Source organism: Zonotrichia albicollis, chromosome 17 (genome assembly GCF_047830755.1).
Source record: "Zonotrichia albicollis isolate bZonAlb1 chromosome 17, bZonAlb1.hap1, whole genome shotgun sequence".
NCBI classification, from domain to species: Eukaryota; Metazoa; Chordata; class Aves; order Passeriformes; family Passerellidae; genus Zonotrichia; species Zonotrichia albicollis.
Genome location: NC_133835.1, coordinates 7,769,540 through 7,788,540, shown reverse-complemented (window position 1 = coordinate 7,788,540; position 19,001 = coordinate 7,769,540). Strand labels below are relative to the sequence as shown.

The 19,001-nt window shown below is 52.8% G+C and overlaps 1 protein-coding gene across 1 annotated transcript in view; it reads right to left on the bottom strand.

Annotated features, from left to right (window-relative positions):
* Positions 1-19,001, bottom strand: part of CDH22 (cadherin 22) — a 79,853-nt gene that overhangs the window by 35,396 nt on the left and 25,456 nt on the right. Inside the window, exons 2-4 of the mRNA XM_074553929.1 lie at positions 17,424-18,372; positions 13,349-13,643; positions 2,812-2,931 (exon numbers count right to left, since the gene is read on the bottom strand). Of these exons, the coding sequence (XP_074410030.1) occupies positions 2,812-2,931; positions 13,349-13,643; positions 17,424-17,642 (634 nt within the window). The 5' untranslated portion in view covers positions 17,643-18,372. The remainder of the gene's footprint in view (positions 1-2,811; positions 2,932-13,348; positions 13,644-17,423; positions 18,373-19,001) is intronic.

Sequence of the window (19,001 nt, the reverse complement as noted above, 5' to 3'; positions counted from 1 at the left end):
GCAAAGATTGCCTGCACCCTGTCTGAGAGAGGAAGGCAGCACAAAGCTCACAAAGCTTAATGCCTGCAGGCTCTTGCAACAAGCCACGGGGATATTCTTACAGCTGGCAAGAAAACCTTGTCTCAAAAGCTTATGCATATAAAGCTCCCCACTCACACAAAAAGAAAGCCAGCCTTGACCTCCAGCACACACAGGTGAAGTTCTTGAACCTGATTTGGTGTACACAACACAAGTTTCAGTCTGTGAAACTAATCTCAAAGCATGAGAGTGGCTGCTGTATATGAAAGAAAGAAAAGCTTGTGTGCATCAGCTGTGCTTTCTCTTCACCACCATTCAATTCTGGAATCTTCCTGCAGCATAAATGCCATCCTGCTGCTCCCACTATTCCAGTGGAGCCATTTAGATGCTTGTCTCCCTCCAAAGAGACCCGAGGTGCTACAGGCACTCAGGCATTACTGAGTGGCAGGACTTGGCACAGCACAGCAGCCAGACAGTTTGGGTTTGCCTCTGAAAGGTCCATTGAATACAAAATCCCAGCTGAACACTACAGCTGCAAACATCCATGAACAGGAGACAAAGTCAGCTACACATGGTCCATGCTCATGTACACAGGCATGGAAACCACTTTTGTACCTGTGCTATGAGGGAGGGTGTGAAAAGAACACAAGGCAAGGGGGAAAGAGAGAACCTGTGCTGGAAGGAGTCAGGGCTGAGGTGGTGTGCAAGGCAGCACATGCATGCATGCACCTGCAAGAAACAGCAGAGAAAGAGGTCAAAACCAAAAATGGAAATCAAATTGTTCTTCATTATCATATATTATAAGAAATGTAACATGCCAAGTTTTTATGGTTCTTTTTATGGCCATTAATAACAATGGTGGCTCTGAGAGCTGCGCTGCTGCTATGGATAATTAAATCTTATGCTCAGGGCAGAAGCTGGGCCACCTCGGGCAATCAGACTTGGATTCCCCTGTGCAGCATAAAGTCTTGTTCTAACAGAAGGAGAGTGGGAGCAGGTTGGGGTGTGTTTGGGTGGATATGATGACACTTTGTGCCCCCACAGCACTGCTGCAGCCACAATTGAGGGGCTGATGGGCAGAGCTGCAGCCCTGCAGTGCTGGGGAGGCAGCTGCCACAGGCCATTTGCAGCTCAGAGACCCCAGAGTCAGCCCCAACACCTGTGTTAGCAGCCAGATATCCTGCAAGCAGACATGCTCAAGAGGGGCTGGAGTTCTTCTGCAGGCTGTCAGCAATTTTGCCTTTGTGAAACACAAGCAAGTAAAACAGTAAATCAACCCCCCAGTGTATGAAACAGCCAGCTTGAGAATTAAGATACAAAAAGTCAAGGAATCAAGAAGCTTGGATTCCCAGAGTGACATTAATTCTCACCACAGTCCCACAGGGCACATTTTAGTTTATGCCTTAATACAGAGCATTAATGTGGCAGGAAGCTGAGCCTCTGCACGTCCTGGCTTGTGCATTGGCTCCCAGTGGTCCCTCTCCATTCCAGCAGCCAGACTTCACTCACACAAAGCTGTCTCACATTAGCAGGATCTCACGTGCACCTGAATTTTCAGTGGTTAGCCTATTGTTCCTACACACACAATATAAAACAAAGCAAATCTGGCAGAGAAGAGAGCCCAGGTGCAACAGCTCCTGAGCAAGGGGTGGGTACAGCCCCAGCCTGCTGCTTGTGCCCCATCCCCACTGCACCAGCCTCAGTCCAGACAGAGCCATTTCCCAGCACAGGCCACAGTGTCAGGTGTGTGCAGGAGCTCCCAAACCCCAAATCTGGGTGTTCCTCCAGCAGCAGCCAGGCTGGTGGCAGAGCCAGGGCTGGGCCCAGCTTCCCCATGTGCACCAGAGCACGGTCAGGAGCTGGAGGGTTTCTTGCAGGTGCACAGGCTCAGGCACTCAGACCTTCTTCACATTTACACCAGCATCTCCAAACTAATCCCAGCCTCAGAAAATATCAGCACAGACACAGATCAGCCTGACAGAGACTTGGGACTCCAGCCCAGGGGCTGATCTCAGTTTCTGCCTCTGTGGTTCAGCAATAGGGTGGGGAGGACTTTGCTGTCCAGTTTTCCAGCACAAGCTGCAGCTCCTCAGCCTGCTTGTCCTTTGACAAATTTTCCTTAAACTACGGGCACTTTACTGCATGCTTTGTGCCTTAAATATCCCTTATTAGCATTTGAGTGTCTTCCCTTCTTAGCAAGCTTGTGAGGCTCTCATTAAGGGTAATGAGAGTCAAACTCCTGGGAGGCAAGGAGAATATATACCCCAACATCTCCTGGTTATGGTCTACTCTAACCAGTATGTCAGAGCATCATCTGCCAGGGATTTATTACAGAGGCATTTTACAACAGGCTCTATTATAAGTTATTAAGGAATGGAGCAGCTTCTACTGTTCTTTCATTAAATATTAATAGAACATTTATAAACCTATCCTTAATTTAAAGTGTTACCTTTAATCAAAGCCCTGGTGATAATGATGCAGCCTTTGGTAAGGCCCCTTTGGTAGTATTTAAACCTTCTCCAGTGAAGTTTTATGTGCCTGTGGGGGCATTCCTGCTCCAGGCAGAGAGGAGCTCTGGCCAGTGCAGGTGCAGACCAGGCACTCTGGGCATGCAGCTGCAGATCCTGCTGCAGGCAGGGCATGGAGCTGGGCAGCAGCTTCCTCTCCAGCAGCCCTGCCAGCAGCATCCAGCACCAGTGGCCAGCAGGGAGGCACAGATGTGGCTCACAGCCCTGCCCAGGAGCCACAGCCCCTGTGGGATGTCGTGGCCCAGCCCATCTGGGTGCTGCTCACCTGTTTTGCTGTCCACAGTGAAGTGCTGCTCCCCCTCCAGCACGCTGTAGACCACCCTGGCGCTGCTCCCATAGGTGGGGTCATCAGCGTCAGAGGCCATCACCTGCATCACAGAGGTGCCTGCAGCAGGGACAAGGAGGGAAACAGAAAGTCAGGCAGGAGTTTAGAAGAGCAACACAGACCTCAGAGCAGGGCCCAACACTGATTGCTTGCACATGATGAGGGGAAGAACAGCTGGGTGCAAATGCAGCATCACCTCCCCACCAACACCTGAGAGCCAGGACTCCAGACACAAATGCCTCTGGTGTGCTGCAGAGTGGCAGCAGGGACAGGATCCTGGAGCAGGACCTGCTCTCCAGGAGATCACTGCTCTGAACAGCTGGGAGCTTTCCCCCAGTAGCTTTCTGCTGGACCATGTGGGGATGTCATACTGGCACCTGCCCTTCCTGTCAGCACAGAGTGAGTGACATGGTCACCTCCAGCACAGAGGGACCACCCAGCTGGGGCCTGACCCACACTGCAGCAGGCAGACCTGCCCAGGGAAGCAGCCTGAGGAGAGGAGAGGCTTTCACTTGCCCAGAGCCAGACATAGCACCAGGTCCTCATGCTCTACACGTAGCAGGGCAGGAGGACTATAAATTGGATAAAAGTCCATCAAATGTCTGCAATTAAGTTATTGATTTTCAAGGCTGCCTCATTAAACTGGGTACTTCACTCCAACTGTCCCTGTGATGGCTTTAATTTGACATCATGTTCAATTTAACAAAAGCAGGACCCAGGACATGAGGGTGGGGGCAGGAGCAAAGGAGCTGAGATGCAGAGAGACAACAGAAGGGAGAAAGGAAGGGAAGCCTACCCCTGCCTACAGACACCTTGAGAGAGGAGGTGGTGTGACCAAAGCACTGTGAGGACAGGCCAACATGTTCCATCTCCAGCACCAGATTTAGTTCATCCCTGCCCAGAGGTCGAGCACTGGAGCAGTCAGACAAAAGCAGCCTCTGTTCCTCTGTTCCTGTGTCACAGGAGGCAGATATGGAGCTGAAACCATCCAGAGGAGGATGAGGAGCTTCAGTCCCTGGTGCCTTCCTCCTCATCCAAGCCCAGAGGCTGCAGGCAAGGCAGGGGCTTCCTGCACCAGCCCTGCCCAGACTCAGGCAGGAGATGAGGCAGCACAGCACAGCACAGCACTGCTGTGAGCAGCTGGGATGCACAGGCTCCCCCAGTCCAGTTCACTCTGATCTCCTGGAAAGGGTGTTCACTGAGGGAAACGAGCAGTTACCATGGTTGCTTTTCATTCTCCCTGGCAGCCTTCTCAGAGCTGCAGCTCTGCTGATAACAGGAGAATCCCCCTCATCAGTCTTCAGCAACAAGCTAGTTTGAGTCAACTTATTTATGCTTTGCTGTCTCCAGTGGAGTTATGGTGCATCCCTGCCAGGCACGTCCAGATTTTACACCACGGCAACACTGGCTCTCTGCCTGGCAAACAACTGTTCAAGAAATACTATTGCTGCATTTCCTCCTCCTCTCCCTGCCATAACACAGCTCCTTCAGGCAGGTATGAGCCAAGGCACATCACTCCCACACCAGCTCTGCACATTCCCCCGGGCAGCCTGGCATGCTCCCTTGGGAAGCTTCTGATCAGAAAGCAAAAAAAGGGACCAGAGAAGGGAGATTGACACCAGGGTCTCCATCATCCTTCTCCCAGATGCAGGAGAGAAGCCTCCTAGGGATGCTGGAGGTGCCAAAGTCTGAGGATCACAGCAAGCAGTACCTGCCTGTGACAGTGTTCACAGGGGTCTCAGACTGAGGGAAGAGACGAGGATCTGACTCCATGTTTCAGAAGGCTGATTTATTATTTTATGATATATATTACATTAAAACTATACTAAAGAATAGAAAAAAGGATTCCATCAGAAGACTAGCTAAGAATAGCATAATAAAGAATGATAACAAAGGCTTGTGGCTTGGACTCTCTGCCCAAGCCAGCTGGGCTGTGATTGGTGATTGATTAGAAACAACCAACATGGACCAATCAAAGATCCACCTGTTGCATTCCACAGCAGCAGATAATCAATGTTTACATTTTGTTCCTGAGGCCTCTCAGCTTCTCAGGAGGGAAAATCCTAAGGAAAGGATTTTTCATAAAAGACGTCTGCGAAACCTGCCCTGGGAACAAGGGAGGGCACAGCCTGGCAGCAATCAGCTGAGAGCCCAGTGCCCACAGCAGCACCACTCCTGCCCTGCAGCACAGGCAGAGCCTGCTGACCTTGCACAAACGCCCCTCACTCCAAGAACCACTTGTTCCTGCTGAGGGTTAGGAGACTCAACCCTCACCCACAGGGACACAAGCCCATCAGTTTATTTCCCTGCCCTGCCCTGTACACCCTGTGTCAGGACTGCACATCTGCAGACAGAGCAGGTGCTCCAAGGACCACGCCACAGCCTCCTGCTCCAGCCTGTTTGTGCAGCCATTCCAAGGCAGGGATCAGGAGAGGCAGGCTGGCCACTAAACGTTTGCACCGGACTCTGCATCTCAAGATGCATTCATTCAATTGCACAACTCACCTCCTAATCCATCCCTGTCAGGCGCAGCTGTACTCCCTGTGTTCCAGAATTTACCTGGATGTTGCCAAGCTGCAGAGTCTGAAGAGGAGGGAGGATCTGTGCCCACCCAGAGCATGCTTTGTGTCACCATTACAAGCCATGCTTGGACAGGTGAGGTGGGCTGCTGCTCTCAGGTTTTCTGTGCCAGCACTGAAAGCTCCTGACCCACAGCTGCTGGGCACTCCCAAGAACTGGAAAAACAGGGCAGCAGATCCAGGTCCAGGTCCCAGGGCTGAGCCCCATATTTGGGACCAGAGTTTTCTGCTCAAGGGCAAGGGAAACCAATCAGCATTGCAGCAAGACACCTTCACTCAGAGGCAGAGAGGGGCCCCAGTGCCCTTGGGCTGCAGCCAGCAATGCCAGAGGTGATGAAGGCTCTGCCCTTCCCCACCTGCCCTCACAGCATCTCATTAACAAAACAGCAACATCAGCCAGGTAGGGAGCACTGACCCCTTTTTGTGCCTTGACTTCTTGTCTGCAAAGATGCCTGCTCAAGGTCACTTAAAGGGTATCAGGAATTTATTAGTTTAAATTTCCAGCACCTCCCCTAACCTCCATTTATCCCCTTCCCACCCTTCCCTGTCCATGTGAAGAGCAGTGGTATTCAATATCAGCTGAACCTGGTCCCTCCTTCCTGCAGAGACAAGCTTTCCCTGGCTCCCACCCTGCTCCAATATTAGTTCCTGCTCTCCAAGCACAGCACTGCCCACAGCAAGTACAGAATGTACAGCTTTTATTTAGTTTTCTGGCACATGCCTTAGCCATAAAAGATACACTAAATAAAATCTAAACATCCATCATGTACTCTATCACCCGCCTCCCATAACCAAGGAGCCTGAGCCCATATCCACAGAGATAATTAGACATGTAAAATGAGATAAGACCTTGGTTCCTCCCCCAACAAGCTCACTCCACAGATCAGAGGAAACCAACAATGTTACATAAAAATTAACAGGTCAGAATCCATCTCTTATTCTCCCTCTGCAAAGGTGAGATCAAACAAACCCTGATTTCCTATAGACCCTCACTTACAGAGCAGTACTTCCCTCAGCCTAGCCAGCTGTGGCTGCCAGCCATCCTCTGTCCCCATGGGCCCTTCTTGGGCTGTCCCCATTCCTCACCCTGAGCCATTCTGGAGATGTGCCAGGGCCAGCAGCCAGCCCTGAGCTCTGCCAGCAGCATCCCTGCCCTGCTGTGAGCAGGGTCAGCAGGGCAAGAGGGCTGCCCATGCCCAGAGGTGCCCGTGATGCCCCACTGTGGTGTTTGTGGGGGTCTCCAGGATGAGATGAGAGATGAGAATCTGGCTCCATGTTCTCAGAAGGTTGAGAAATTATATATTATATTATATTATATTATATTATATTATATTATATTATATTATATTATATTATATTATATTATATTATATTATATTATATTATATTATTATATTTTTAATTATATTATATTGATTATATAAATTCTATCCAGTTATATTCTATTCTATTTTAGAATGCTATACTAAAACTATACTAAAGAAAGAGAAGGATACAGACAGAAGGCTTAACAAGAATGAATAATAAAAACTCGTGACTGACTCAGAGAGTCCGACACAGCTGGCTGTGTTTGGTTATGAAATAAAAACAATTCACATATTTGGATAAGCAATCTCCAGACCACATTCCAGAGCAGTAAAACATGGAGAAGCTGAGGCTTCTCACCTTCCCAGGAGAAGAAATCCTGGTGAAGGGATTTTTCAGAAAATACCACGGTGATATTTTCCCTGCAGGAGCTGTGTCTCTGCAGGGTCCCTCCCCTGAGGGCAGCCCCCAGAGCCACCCTGCCATGCTGAGTGTCCCCAGGGCTGCCAGGGCACAGCAGCCCAGCCCAGTGCCCTGCATGACATGGATGGGCTCTGCAGGGCACCTCTGCAATGCCAATGCAGGCCTGCCCTGGCACCTGTGACTGCCTTCCCACAGGACCCAGAGCCTCTGGGGCCATCCCTGCATGAAAAGGCTGAGAGCTCCAGGCCACTTGCTATGCCACTCACTGCAAACACGTTCAGCTAAAAGAAATGTTGACAGGCAAACTCCAAACACATCCATGAGCAGAGAGGGCCTGCACTGAATCCACAAGGAGGTGCCTGGGACCTGTCACTTCCCCAGGGACAGAAGCACAGCCAGGCTCTAGGCAGGCAAAGAGGCAAATGAGCAGCAGGGAAAACCAGCGCTTGCTAAACTTGGCTGTCCCTCCTCATGGCAGCATTCACTGTTCTGTGGTGAAACCAGGAGCCTCCAGATGCTCTCCAGACCAGCTCTGGGGCTCAGTTGCCACCTGCAGCTCTGGCAAAGAGCAGGGACACTTTCTGGCCATGCTGAGACCCCTTTGTGTGTAGATCTGGCCAGCTCCAGGACAGCACTGGGGCACTTTAGCCCTGAAGAACATCAGGGGCCCTGCAAGGAGTGCTGTGTCATGCAAAGCCACGTTCCCTGGCCTGATGCCAGCGTGCAGCACTCCCATCCCAGGTGCCTGGGTGCCATGGGGCAGGAGGGAGTTTATAAACAATGCAATTTACAGCTTTTCTCTGGCCCCAAACACCTGCAGTGGCTGATGCACCCCAAACACATTCAGGCAGGACACCAGGGAAAAAAAGAACTGGAGTAGCTTCAAAATTACTGGAGCAGAAGTGAGTTTCTTGCAATCTTGTGAACATCCTGACTTGGTAGAAAGCCAGGCGCAGAGGAGATTCACTGCACAGCCCTGTCACCCCACAGGACAAGCCCCAGGGCACTAACCAGGGTGCAATTGCTCCAATCCGCTACTCTGAAACTTCTTTTGGGGTGTCTGACCAGAGAAAGGCACTGCACAAAGCACCCCAGCCCTTGGAATGGAGCAGACAAACGTGGTGCCATGGGGAGCAAACCACAGCATCCCATGGAGGGGCTGAGGTCCCTGAGGGGCTGGATGAGATCCCCACCTGGGCAGGGCAGTGTTTGAGCCTGTCCTGTGACCCAGAGCACAGTGCACAAGGGGAAGGACTCCCCTCACCAAGGACAAACAGACAGGGCAGCCCCAGCTCCCAGCAGCTTCCAGATACACAAAGTGACTTCAGCACTTTCCAGCAAGGGGGGTGTGTGGGGGAAATCCGATTGCCTGCAAGTGTTCTGGCTGTATGGTAAACAAAGTGTTTTTCTCTGCTTCCAGCACGGAGATTAAACAATTTCTTTTCACAATAATCACTTCTGCATTCAGCCAGCTTTGTGCTGGAGTCAGGGCTTGACCCCAAGTTTCTGTCTGTACAGCCAAATCGCCTCTAATCTGGACATGGTGCTACACAGAGAAATGAGAGTGAAATGCACCAAGGGAGGAAGGAGTGATGCTCTGATGGGAGCATATGCCCTTCCTGGCATGCTCCTCACTCCAGACCCTGCCTGCTCCCCAGGGACCCCCCAAGTGAGCTCTGGGCTGCAACACCCACCCTGTGCAACCAGCAGAGCTGTCTGACAGGACAGTGTGCTGGATTTGGGCTCACGCCTCAGTGCAGCAGACAGCTGCTAAGCAGACCCCTGGGAGATCAGGAAAGGAGCCCAAAATACAGCTAATTTTAGCACCTCCTGTAACAAGGTGAAGCTCCTGCAGTTCCAAGGCAGTTGGCTGGGTCCCATCCTACATTTTCCTGAAGCTGCAGGTCTCTCCCTTTGGTGCTGGATTGTGCTCAACTCTGATGTTTTGGAGAGACCCACCCAAGGGTATCCACAGAGGCTGAGCCTGGGGTGCCAGCACAGAGCAAGCTCTTGACCAGCAGCCTCTCCTTGAGGTTACAGAACAGCAGTGAACAGGATTTGCAGCTCAGGCCCCATCCTGCACACACACTGCTCCTTGGTTTGCACCCTGTGGGCACAGGGCAGTCAGTGAAAATACTCCCCAGGAGCCCCTGCCCTCCTCAGCCTGGGTGACTCCAGGGCATTGCCTCCAGCCCAGCTCCCTCTGGGGGCTGAGCAGGGACCTCTCCATCCCTCTGCAGACCCAGCTGCCCTCCCTGCCAGGCTGCAAACCTCCCACAGCAGCTGCACTGCTGCTCCTGATGCCCCAGGCCAGACCAGGTTTCTCCAGAAAAGCCAATTGTTGGTTTTGCAGCTGGTTCTGCTGTGCCAAGGGAGGCCAGATAAAGCTATTGGGTCAGCTTCCCTTTTGGATGTGCTTCTTCCAAGTGCAGGATATCCCTGTGTAGGAAACAATGCCTTCTCCAGCCTGGCTCATAGGCTGGGGCTGGCTCCAGGCACCACCTCTGCCCTTTACAAATCCCTTATCCTCCTGACCATCCTGCATCTGCCACTATTGATCCATCAGATAACAACAGCAATCCTTTCTCTTTTCCCTCTGCAGAGGTTCACAATGAGTCTGGATGAGTTCATGGAAGACAGATACTAAAGCTGACTAAACCCCCAGAAACCACCCACAGCCAAAGAAATTTCCAAGCTGAAAACAGATGCTGGCTGGGAGAATATTAAGAGGAGCATCACATGTCCTGTGTGTGCTGCTCCTCCTTGCTAAGAATGCACTTTGACCACTGCCAAGGCAAGATCTGGAACAAAGAGGCCTTTAGAGCACCCCCAGTCTCAGTCTCAGTACAAACACACTGCCCTGGCCCCAGCACAGAGCAAGGGCAGCTGTGCTGCAAAGCACTCCCAGTTACTCTGAGAGTTTGTGCACTTCTCTCATTTGTTATTCCCTCTTAGACACTAGGAAATCAAATGACTTTCCCTCCCAATTAGTACTCCTTCATTATGCAAATAATGTCCTTTGATCTGCTCCTGCTGTCACAGAGCGGATCTGACTGTATTTGGTTTATTCCTCTTCACGCCCCAGGAAGGCACCCACCTCTGGGAGCTGGGACTGCGCTCTTGGCAGGGAATGGAGAGTGCAGCTGAGAGCTGCCTTGACTGAGAACAAAAACCACCCAAGCACAAACCCCAGCGAGGTCTGGGAAGGCAAGACCACGGCAGGAGGAGGAAGAAGGGGTCACCCTTAACTCTTCAGGCTGGGATGGAGAGCAAAGGCTGCAGAGCTGCAGAGACAGGGAATGAGCAGCTCCAAGCTGGAGAGCAGCCCTGCCCTTGGAGTGGCCCCATCCCAGTCACCCTTCTTTTTAGTACATTTATCTTCTACAGATGAATACAAGTGGTGCTGAGAGCAGCTTGGCCACCACCAGGTCCCCAGGCTTTGATCCTGATACACTAATAGCCAACCTAAGTTCTCCAGCCTTCAATCTCCTGCTTGGCCAGCACCAAGCTGGGATCACCTCCATCCGCACTCAGGAAAGCAGCAAGGCACACTCCCCAGTCACTCTCATGGAAATACCCCACAGCTCTAGGGAAGATGCTCTGTCCAGCTCAGACAGCAAATATCAATAATCAATAACAACCACAACAAAGCCATGAGCACAGCTGCACCTGGCCTTGATGCCACACAAGGAGCACTCCCACACAAAAAGGGCTTGGCAGGCTGAATATCCTGAACTTCACCTCCCTGGCCCAGCAGCTTCCCATATCCTGCACCCTCAGCCCTTCCTGCAGCATCTGGAGCTGAACTTCTCACACCAGGTCCATGAGCAGCCCCATCTACCTCCCAGCTGCTGAACCTTAGAAGGTTGAGCAGAAAGCTCCTTGCCAGTCTTGCTGTTTATGCTTTCACAGTCTGTGCCCATCTTGTCCTTCGTGCTGCCTGTTCCTGGGCAACGCCCAGGGAGAAGTGGGAAGGAGTTGGGCACTTGCAGCAGCAGCAGCAGTCTCCAATGGGTCTCTCCAGCTCTGTGCTTACCCTGCTGGGGCCCTGGCAGCAGCACCATGGGAAGATGATGTGTGAGACCCTCCCTGGGCCATCTCCAGGGCAAGGCTGCTCTGGAGCAGCCCGTGCACTCCCAAGCATGGCCAGACTGCAGGCAGGTAGCCTGGAAAGCAGAGCAGGCTCCTGGCTCCAGCTCCCCTCTCCAAGCACACAGCTGGGAAATGCAGCCCACGCCCTTCACAGCACTTCTCTTCACTTTTAACTTCCGAGTATTTTAATTTGCAGGAATCGCCTTCTTTCATGTTGTGAAACCGTGTTTCTTTCTCCCTCTGATCTCCAATTTCGCATAGAAACTGTCTCCTTTGATATGTCTTGTTCACATCAGTCTGATCAGGCAGCTCCATAATTGTTAGTGATTTTCAAAGAACTGGGATCCTTGTCTAATACCCAGACTTGAGAATTCCTTGCTTTTTAAAATGTTGTTCAAGCAAATTAGATTAATTTAATTTCTTTCTTCCCTTTGGGAACAGGATGCCTCTTGCTTTGGTGCCCACATGCTGTCTTTCATTTCTCCAGGAGCACCCAGCTGTAGTTCAAGGGGTCACTCTGACTGAGGCAAGGATTTGCACAGGTAACTGGAAGCAGAAGGGGAGCTTGGGATACCTCAGAAGAACTTGTTCTGCATACATGAACAGAATCCAGGCAGCAGCAGCTCCTCTGCTGCAATTCCTGCACCTCTGTACCTGCTGCAGGCCACTCACCAGCTTTGCAATATGCTGCACATGAACCATGGAGAGCTGGAACTCTGTCCTGAGGCAGTGCAGACTGAGCACCATCCCCTGCCCTCTGCAGCCAGGATACCTCTACAGCAGCACAGCAGGACCTGGTGGTTCCCCTGAGCTCCTCTCAAGCCCCTGGTGCTCTCAGCTGTCCCCCTGCCCTGGGGGCTCTGCACTCCTGGCACTGTTGCTGCCCCTGTGCTGTCTCAGCCCTTGCTGAGTGTTGGGGTCCTGCCTGATGTTCAATGCCAGCCTTCCACAAGCTGCCTGCTAGCTGGACACAGCCTTTGGGAACAGTGATTTATGGTTCCTGCTCACAGCACATGCCAACACACACAGCCTGCTGTAGGGGTAGGACAGAGCCCAGTGTGCACAGGGAATGCTGTGGCCTCAGGCAGTGCAGCTCAAGCCATTCTCCTGGACTCCAGCTGTGCTCTGCAGCATGGGAACCCAGCAGAAGTGAGGGCAGCAGTGCTGCAGCTCACACATCACCTCCCTGCACCCCTCCCAAAGCTTGGGTGGCCACAGTGCTGACTGTCCTGCTCTGCCATCCCAGGGGTTGGACTTGTGCAGCCTCATCATCATCAGCCTGGCCCTCAGAGTTCAACGAGGCTGGTCACCAACACACCTGAGAGGGGCCTGCTGCCAAGGGGATGGGCAATAAAGGCTAACACAGGGAAGCCACATTGCTGTCACAGGTACATGAATTCCCCAATCTCAGCCAGCAAGGCCTGGCCCCTCAGAGAAGGGCAGACCCAGCTGAGAAGGGGCTGGCAGTTCTGCATGGGGACACTCAAAGGGATGATGTCTGAGCAGCCCTGGGGCTCAGAAGAGCCACAAGGCAGCACACAGAGGATGCCCTGAGCTGGGGGAGAGGCACCACTGAAACCAATCTGAACCACAGGCATACCCTGTGAGCCCCTTGCTTTGTGAGGGTTTAGTCCAACCACCCAGCATGCTTGTGAGCCCCTTGATTTGTGAGGGTTTAGTCCAACCACCCAGCATGCTTGTGAGCCCCTTGATTTGTGAGGGTTTAGTCCAACCACCCAGCCTGCAGGAGGGAGGGGGCTGTGCAAAGCCAGAGTCAATGCACAGCAGGCAGCTGGCACCACCACGACCCGTCCCCAGAGCACGGCTTAGGGCTGAGACTGAGCGCTCAGCCAAAGGCTGGCAATCAGCTCAGAGGATTTATCCACTTGTTTTTCTTAAGCCACCTTATTTATTTTTCCCTTTTGGCTCCCTAGCTCTGCAATCCCTGAGATTTGCAAGTGGTTTTTGTGGGGTACAGCGGGCTCAAAGGAGTGACAGGAGGGAGGTGCAGCTTTCCCAGCCCAGAGCTGACCAAGGTGTGACAGGGGAGAGGTGCAGCTTTCCCAGAGCAGACCTACCAACAGGGGACAGCTCGGCCACGCTGCCGATGTAGGGCCCCTCGAGGAAGCGCGGCTCGCTGTCATTGATGTCCTGCACCTTGATGATGAACTCTGACTCAGGCTCCAGCAGCTGGTCCGTCTGTCTGTCCCGGGCCTGTGCCCTCAGTGTGTAGAAGGTTTTCTGCTCGCGGTCCAGGCGCTCGGTGGCGTGGATGTCCCCTGTGATCTCATCGATGAGGAAGATGGTGCCCGCACCCTCCCCGGAGATGGTGTATTTGATGGAGCCATCTCCTTCATCCGAGTCCGAGTGGATCTGTCAGGGAAAGAGGGAGAGGATGGGAGCAGGCTGGGGATGTGCTTGTACCCAACCCCAGCCACCTGCCCATGGTCCCTGTGTGATGCCCCTCTGCTCTTGTTGGACTGGACAGTGACAGAGAGCACCACCAGACAGCTCCTGCTGGTTGACATGAAGGCCCAATAAATTGGAATTTCAGGCCTGTCTTTACAGCTCTGCAGATTACAGATTCTGCCGGTGCCCACCCCCACTACAAACCAAGGGACAAACCCCTTTAATAAGGGGTTATGAGATGATGGAAAAGCAAAGGACAACTCAACTGCACTCCAAAGAAAGAGGCTTCCCTCTTCTTCCCTCAGGATTCTGGCAGCATGGGATCACCTCTCCCAAGCTGCACCATCAGCATCCCCTCCCTTCTACACAACCAACAGTTTTTTCCCTTTAATTGCCCAAAATCCATCCTCATCCACCTGCTTTGCCTCAGCCACAGCCACCCTCCATGATCTGGGCAGCTGGTGCTGACACATCTCCCTGCTGGAGAGCTCACACACTGGCTGCACCCCTGTGCTGGGTTTATGTTGCAGGGCAACAGGGGTCACAACATCCCATCATTATGCCCAGAGCCCCACTTGGACAAAATCTGCAAAAGAGTGTGACAAATCGGCTCATGTCCAGGACTAAAAACAGACCCTGAGGAAGATGCCTTTGCAGGCAATCTCTGCTGCTTCATTTTTTAATTAAGACAATGTTTGGAATTAGGGAAAGAAAGGGTAAACAGCAACTCCCCAAGGACCAAGAGCTGACTGGAATCCAGGCCAGACGTCCAGAGATAATTTTATTGGTGGCATTAAACTGAGTTATGAGGTTTTTACAATCCAGCCACTTATGAGAAATCTATTAACAGTAACTGGACAGGCAGAATGCATCTTGACAGGGAGCAGCATGGGCATTAATTGGGACAATCCATAATGGGACAGGCCCCCGGAAAGGTTTCATCAGCTGCTTTCATTTGTTTCCTACAATTTTTGCTTAGAATCAGCAAAGTCATGTCCCCCCTCCACAAAAAGAAAAAAGCCGTCCATTAATCGGCTAATGAAATATGAAAATGTTTATGGGCCATTCAATCTTCCAAACTGCAGTTCTATAATCCACCTTTCAGACATACAGCTCTACCAGCAAGAATTTATACCAGAGCTGCCTCTTTTTTTACGATGCCTTCATTATATTTGTCTTGTTAGATACAGTTTATGTATTTATTTCACAAGTGAGGGACCCACACGTTAGGCAATTCAGTGCATTTTGCACAACATTCACAAATTACTGCCCATGGTGACATATCTCTCAAGGCTTGCCTGGAAGGAGACCTTCACTCAGCTCGCAAATAGGGCTGTGAGCCCAGCAGAGTCTGGGACCACCGGGATGGCTTTGGCTGGAAATGTGCCCATGGGGTGGTCACCCCACCCTGGCCATCCTGCCCTGGTCTGTGGGATGGTCATCCCAGCCTGGCCATCCAGTCTCCACCCTCCCCACTCGCTGGGGCAGAGCTTGCTGCCCTCTTCACTTTATCATCCTCTCCCAGCTCTCAGTGCTACTCCGTGAGCTTTTCAGAATGAAGGAGCACCAGGTCTGTACAGTGCAGGCAGCAGAAACCTGCTTTTCCTGCTCAACACCGGGCTCATGATTAATAATTAGGCTAGAGATAAAGCATCCAGCACCACATTGAGCTCTCAGCACATCCTCTTCACATATTTGCTCATCACTGACTGCTTGGAGCAGGCACCAGCATCCCTGCAAACCGGAATGCTAGGAAGAAAAATGGAGCCTGGGCTCAAGGGGCTGCAGAGATTGATTTACAGGGGAAGATTAAAAGAGCTAAATCTGTGCTGCTTGGCTAAACAACAACTAATGGGGGAGGGCCGGATGGCAGACTACAGAAACACGAGGGGAGATGCCACAGAGCACATGGCAGGGATGTTCTCCCCTCCCTGTCACAGCAGGCAGGCTTGGGGAGCACGACGCAGCCCCAGGGCTCCCTCCACCCCTGGGCATGGCAGGACACTGATGGCACACAGCTCTGCTGGGCCCCAAGGGCACAGGGACCACCCAGCCCTGCCTGCAGCTCAGCCCCAAGCAAGGAGAGCAGAGTCTGGGACATCCAGAGGGAGGACAATAGGCTGATCTGTCCCATTTGTTAAACAGGAAAATTGTTTCCTTGTCCTAAAAGACTACAACCAGGATTCTTACCGAGCCATTAATTACATACTAATAATTAAATCAAAATTAAATATGAACAGAGGTGCACATTCCTTATTAAAAGCAATTAAACAGAAAGCACAGATACACAAATAAAAAATGGCTCTGGGGCTAGAAAAGAAAGAAAATCAAATAAAAACTAGCCCATAATAAAGGCGCACTCTGTTTGCTCCAACTCATAAAGCCCGAGTTCATCAATTTTCTTTAAATATTAGCAACTTAATTAAATCTGCTTTTTTCCCTTTAATCCTCTCCTCTATCTAAAATAGATCTGTCCACATGCAGAAGTTTGTAACTAGTGCTGACCCCATAATTCTATTTAAAAAACCCAAAGAAATCCACATCAAACTGACAGCAGCCTCAGGGGAAATTACAGTTCAGAAGAAGGATTAGCTAGAGAACCCAGATTTTATGGAAATGGTATCGGCCCTCCAGAAAGCACATGTAGGTGAGTGAGAGGCATCCACGGAGGGCAAGCCCCAGTGCAGGAAGGCTCTGGACCCACAGACTGTGCTGGGAGGGCTGGCACATTGCTGGGGACAAGGAGTGTCCCAGGCAAGCAGGAAAAGCCTGGCCCTGGTGCAGGAAAAGCCTGGCCCTGGTGCTTCCAGCCCTGGGGATCACAGGCAGAGCTGCTGCTGCTGTGAGCCAGGCGGGTGACGTGGTGGGTGATGTGGAAAGGGGCTGTAAAACGGGTGAGTTGTGGGTTTGGGTTCAGCTGGAGCAGAGGCAGAGCCAGGCCTGTGACAGGCCCTGTGCTGCTCCCAGGGGAGCCATGAATTAGCTGGGCCTGCTCCGAGGGCGGTGCAGGAGCGCGGCTTTGAGTGTCTGCTGAAACAGACACAAATCACCACTGAAATCCCCGCTGGCCCCCAGCCAAGAAACCCATTTTCAAGCTCCTCCAGACTCATGCCCAGACAGCTGAGGCCATCAGACAGCCCTGCTCTACAAGCTCTTGGGCACTTTCCTTTGGGGTGAGCGCATGCCTCCAGCTCCAGTGTGTTCCTCTGACTGGTCCCAACAGCTAGCACTGCCTTCACCCAAATACAAACAACCCATCTGCCTGATGTGTGGGGCAGCTGCTTCTCCAGAGCTCCCAGACAGGGATAAAGCCCAGAACCCCAAGGTGAAATGCTCCTTCAGCCTCAGGACACCTCAGGAGTGGAGGGAGCAGAGGTCCATGTCCAGCCTTCCCCGGAGGTCACACACCAGGGAAGTGTGGTGACCTCCTGGCTGCAGACCCAGTCCTGCCCAGCACGGCATTGTCACCTGTCCCACAGAGACAGGGCTTCTTGCACCCATCCCCAGACATCACAAGAAGCCAGTATACAATTGTAGGAGTGCAGATGTAAATCTTGGTGTGTCCTGGGAGCACATTAACCTCACCACCCCCAGCAGGGACCTGGCACCTGCCATCACAGTCCACAGAGTATTTCTCCAGCCAGGCTCCTGTGAACAACCTTCACAAGGGCCCTCTTTCTGCTCAGCAGTGCCAGCATTTCCACCCTGCCCCTGTTCCCCCATGGAGACACCAGGCCAGCTTACCTTCCCCACATAGAGCGGCTCCGTGCCCGTGTACTCCTCCACCACAAAGAACTGGTTCCAGACCCAGCCACGCTTCACTCTCCCTCCGGCCAGCAGCGCAGGGTCCCCGGGCTCGCCAGGGCCCTGCCCCACTGTGTGCATGGCCCAGCAGCCCAGCTCCTGCATGGCACACAGCACCAGCAGCATGGTGCACAGGCGGCCCTGCAGACCCTTCGCCATGGCACTCTAGGGGGCTGCATCAGCAGGAGCTTCTGGGTGTGCAGCCAGCATCCTTTAGGGAGAAGCAGGAGGAAAGTCCACACTAGGAGCTTCTGGACAGGCAGCCAGCATCCTTTAAGGAGAAGCAGGAGTGTGAGGCTGCCTGGTCAGTGCAGAGCATCCCTGTCCCTGCTGCATGCCGTGCCCTGTCCTGCCTGAGTCACATGTGGAACAAGAGGTGGCCCGGGCTGCCCGCTGCTGGCGTGGGAGCAGTCAGTGCTGGTGCCTGGCAGGCTGCTCCTGGGTTTCCAGAGGAGAGTGTGGCAGCTGGCATTTGTCCTTGGGGACAGAGCTGCAGGGCTCCGTGCTGGGCTGCCGTGGGTCTGGCTGGGCAGGGGGGTGATGCCCAGCCTGCTGCCCAGCCTGCCTGTGGGCACACGGGGCACACACACCCGCTGCTGGCATTCACAGGAGGAGGAGGAGGAGGAAGCTCTTCCACAAGGCTTTTCACAGAGGAGTTGACAGGATGAGCTGCTGTGGCCAATGTCTGCCTGTCCTGAGGCAGCCTGGGACTATTGTGCAAGGAGTGTGGCAGGGCAGGTGTGTGTGCCACAGGTGCAGCTCACAAGGCCATTTGTAACTCCATCTCAGTGCCAGCTGAAGGGTCCTTGGCCCAGGTGATTCCAGTCACTTCCATTCTCTGCTGGCTCACGCAGGGAGGTGCAGGGCAGTCAGCAGCATCTCCAGAAGCCTGGAAAAAGCCAAAGTGTCAGAGCTGGTGTGAAAACACGGCCCAGTGTCCCCCTGCATTGCTCCTGCAGCATTGCTCAGTATCTCCCACCCTGCTCTGCCCCAGGTGCTCCACTGCCAGGCCAAATCCCACAGGTCCTGCCAGAACAGCAACACAACAGGGAGGGCTGCAGAGCTCCCAGCACTGCAGCCATCTGCTCCAGCAGGGACTCAGAGACCAAGGATCCTGCTGACAAGGGCACCCCCTCACCACATGGTCCTGGCTGTTGAGAGGAGCAAGGTGTGTGCCTGGAAGGAGGCACTGGTGCCCAACCACACTGCTGGGAGATGCAGCAGCACTCCTGGCACAGCACAGGACCAGAGCACAGCAGGCAGACAAGGTTCACAGTGAGGGATACCAGCCCCTGAGCATGGGAGGTACAGCCCGTGCAGACATTCCTGCAAGAACCTCTCTGTCATCTCACCTCTGCAGCCACGGGCAGCAGAAAAGCATCTGCTCAAGAATTTGCCACCTGGCTGACTCTAAAGGTAACAGTTTGAAAAAGGACTCTGGTATAAGCTTCACACCACCCTCAAGGCTCTAAAGGCTGAGACATGAGACCTTCAGTCAAGGGTACATTGCATCCAGTG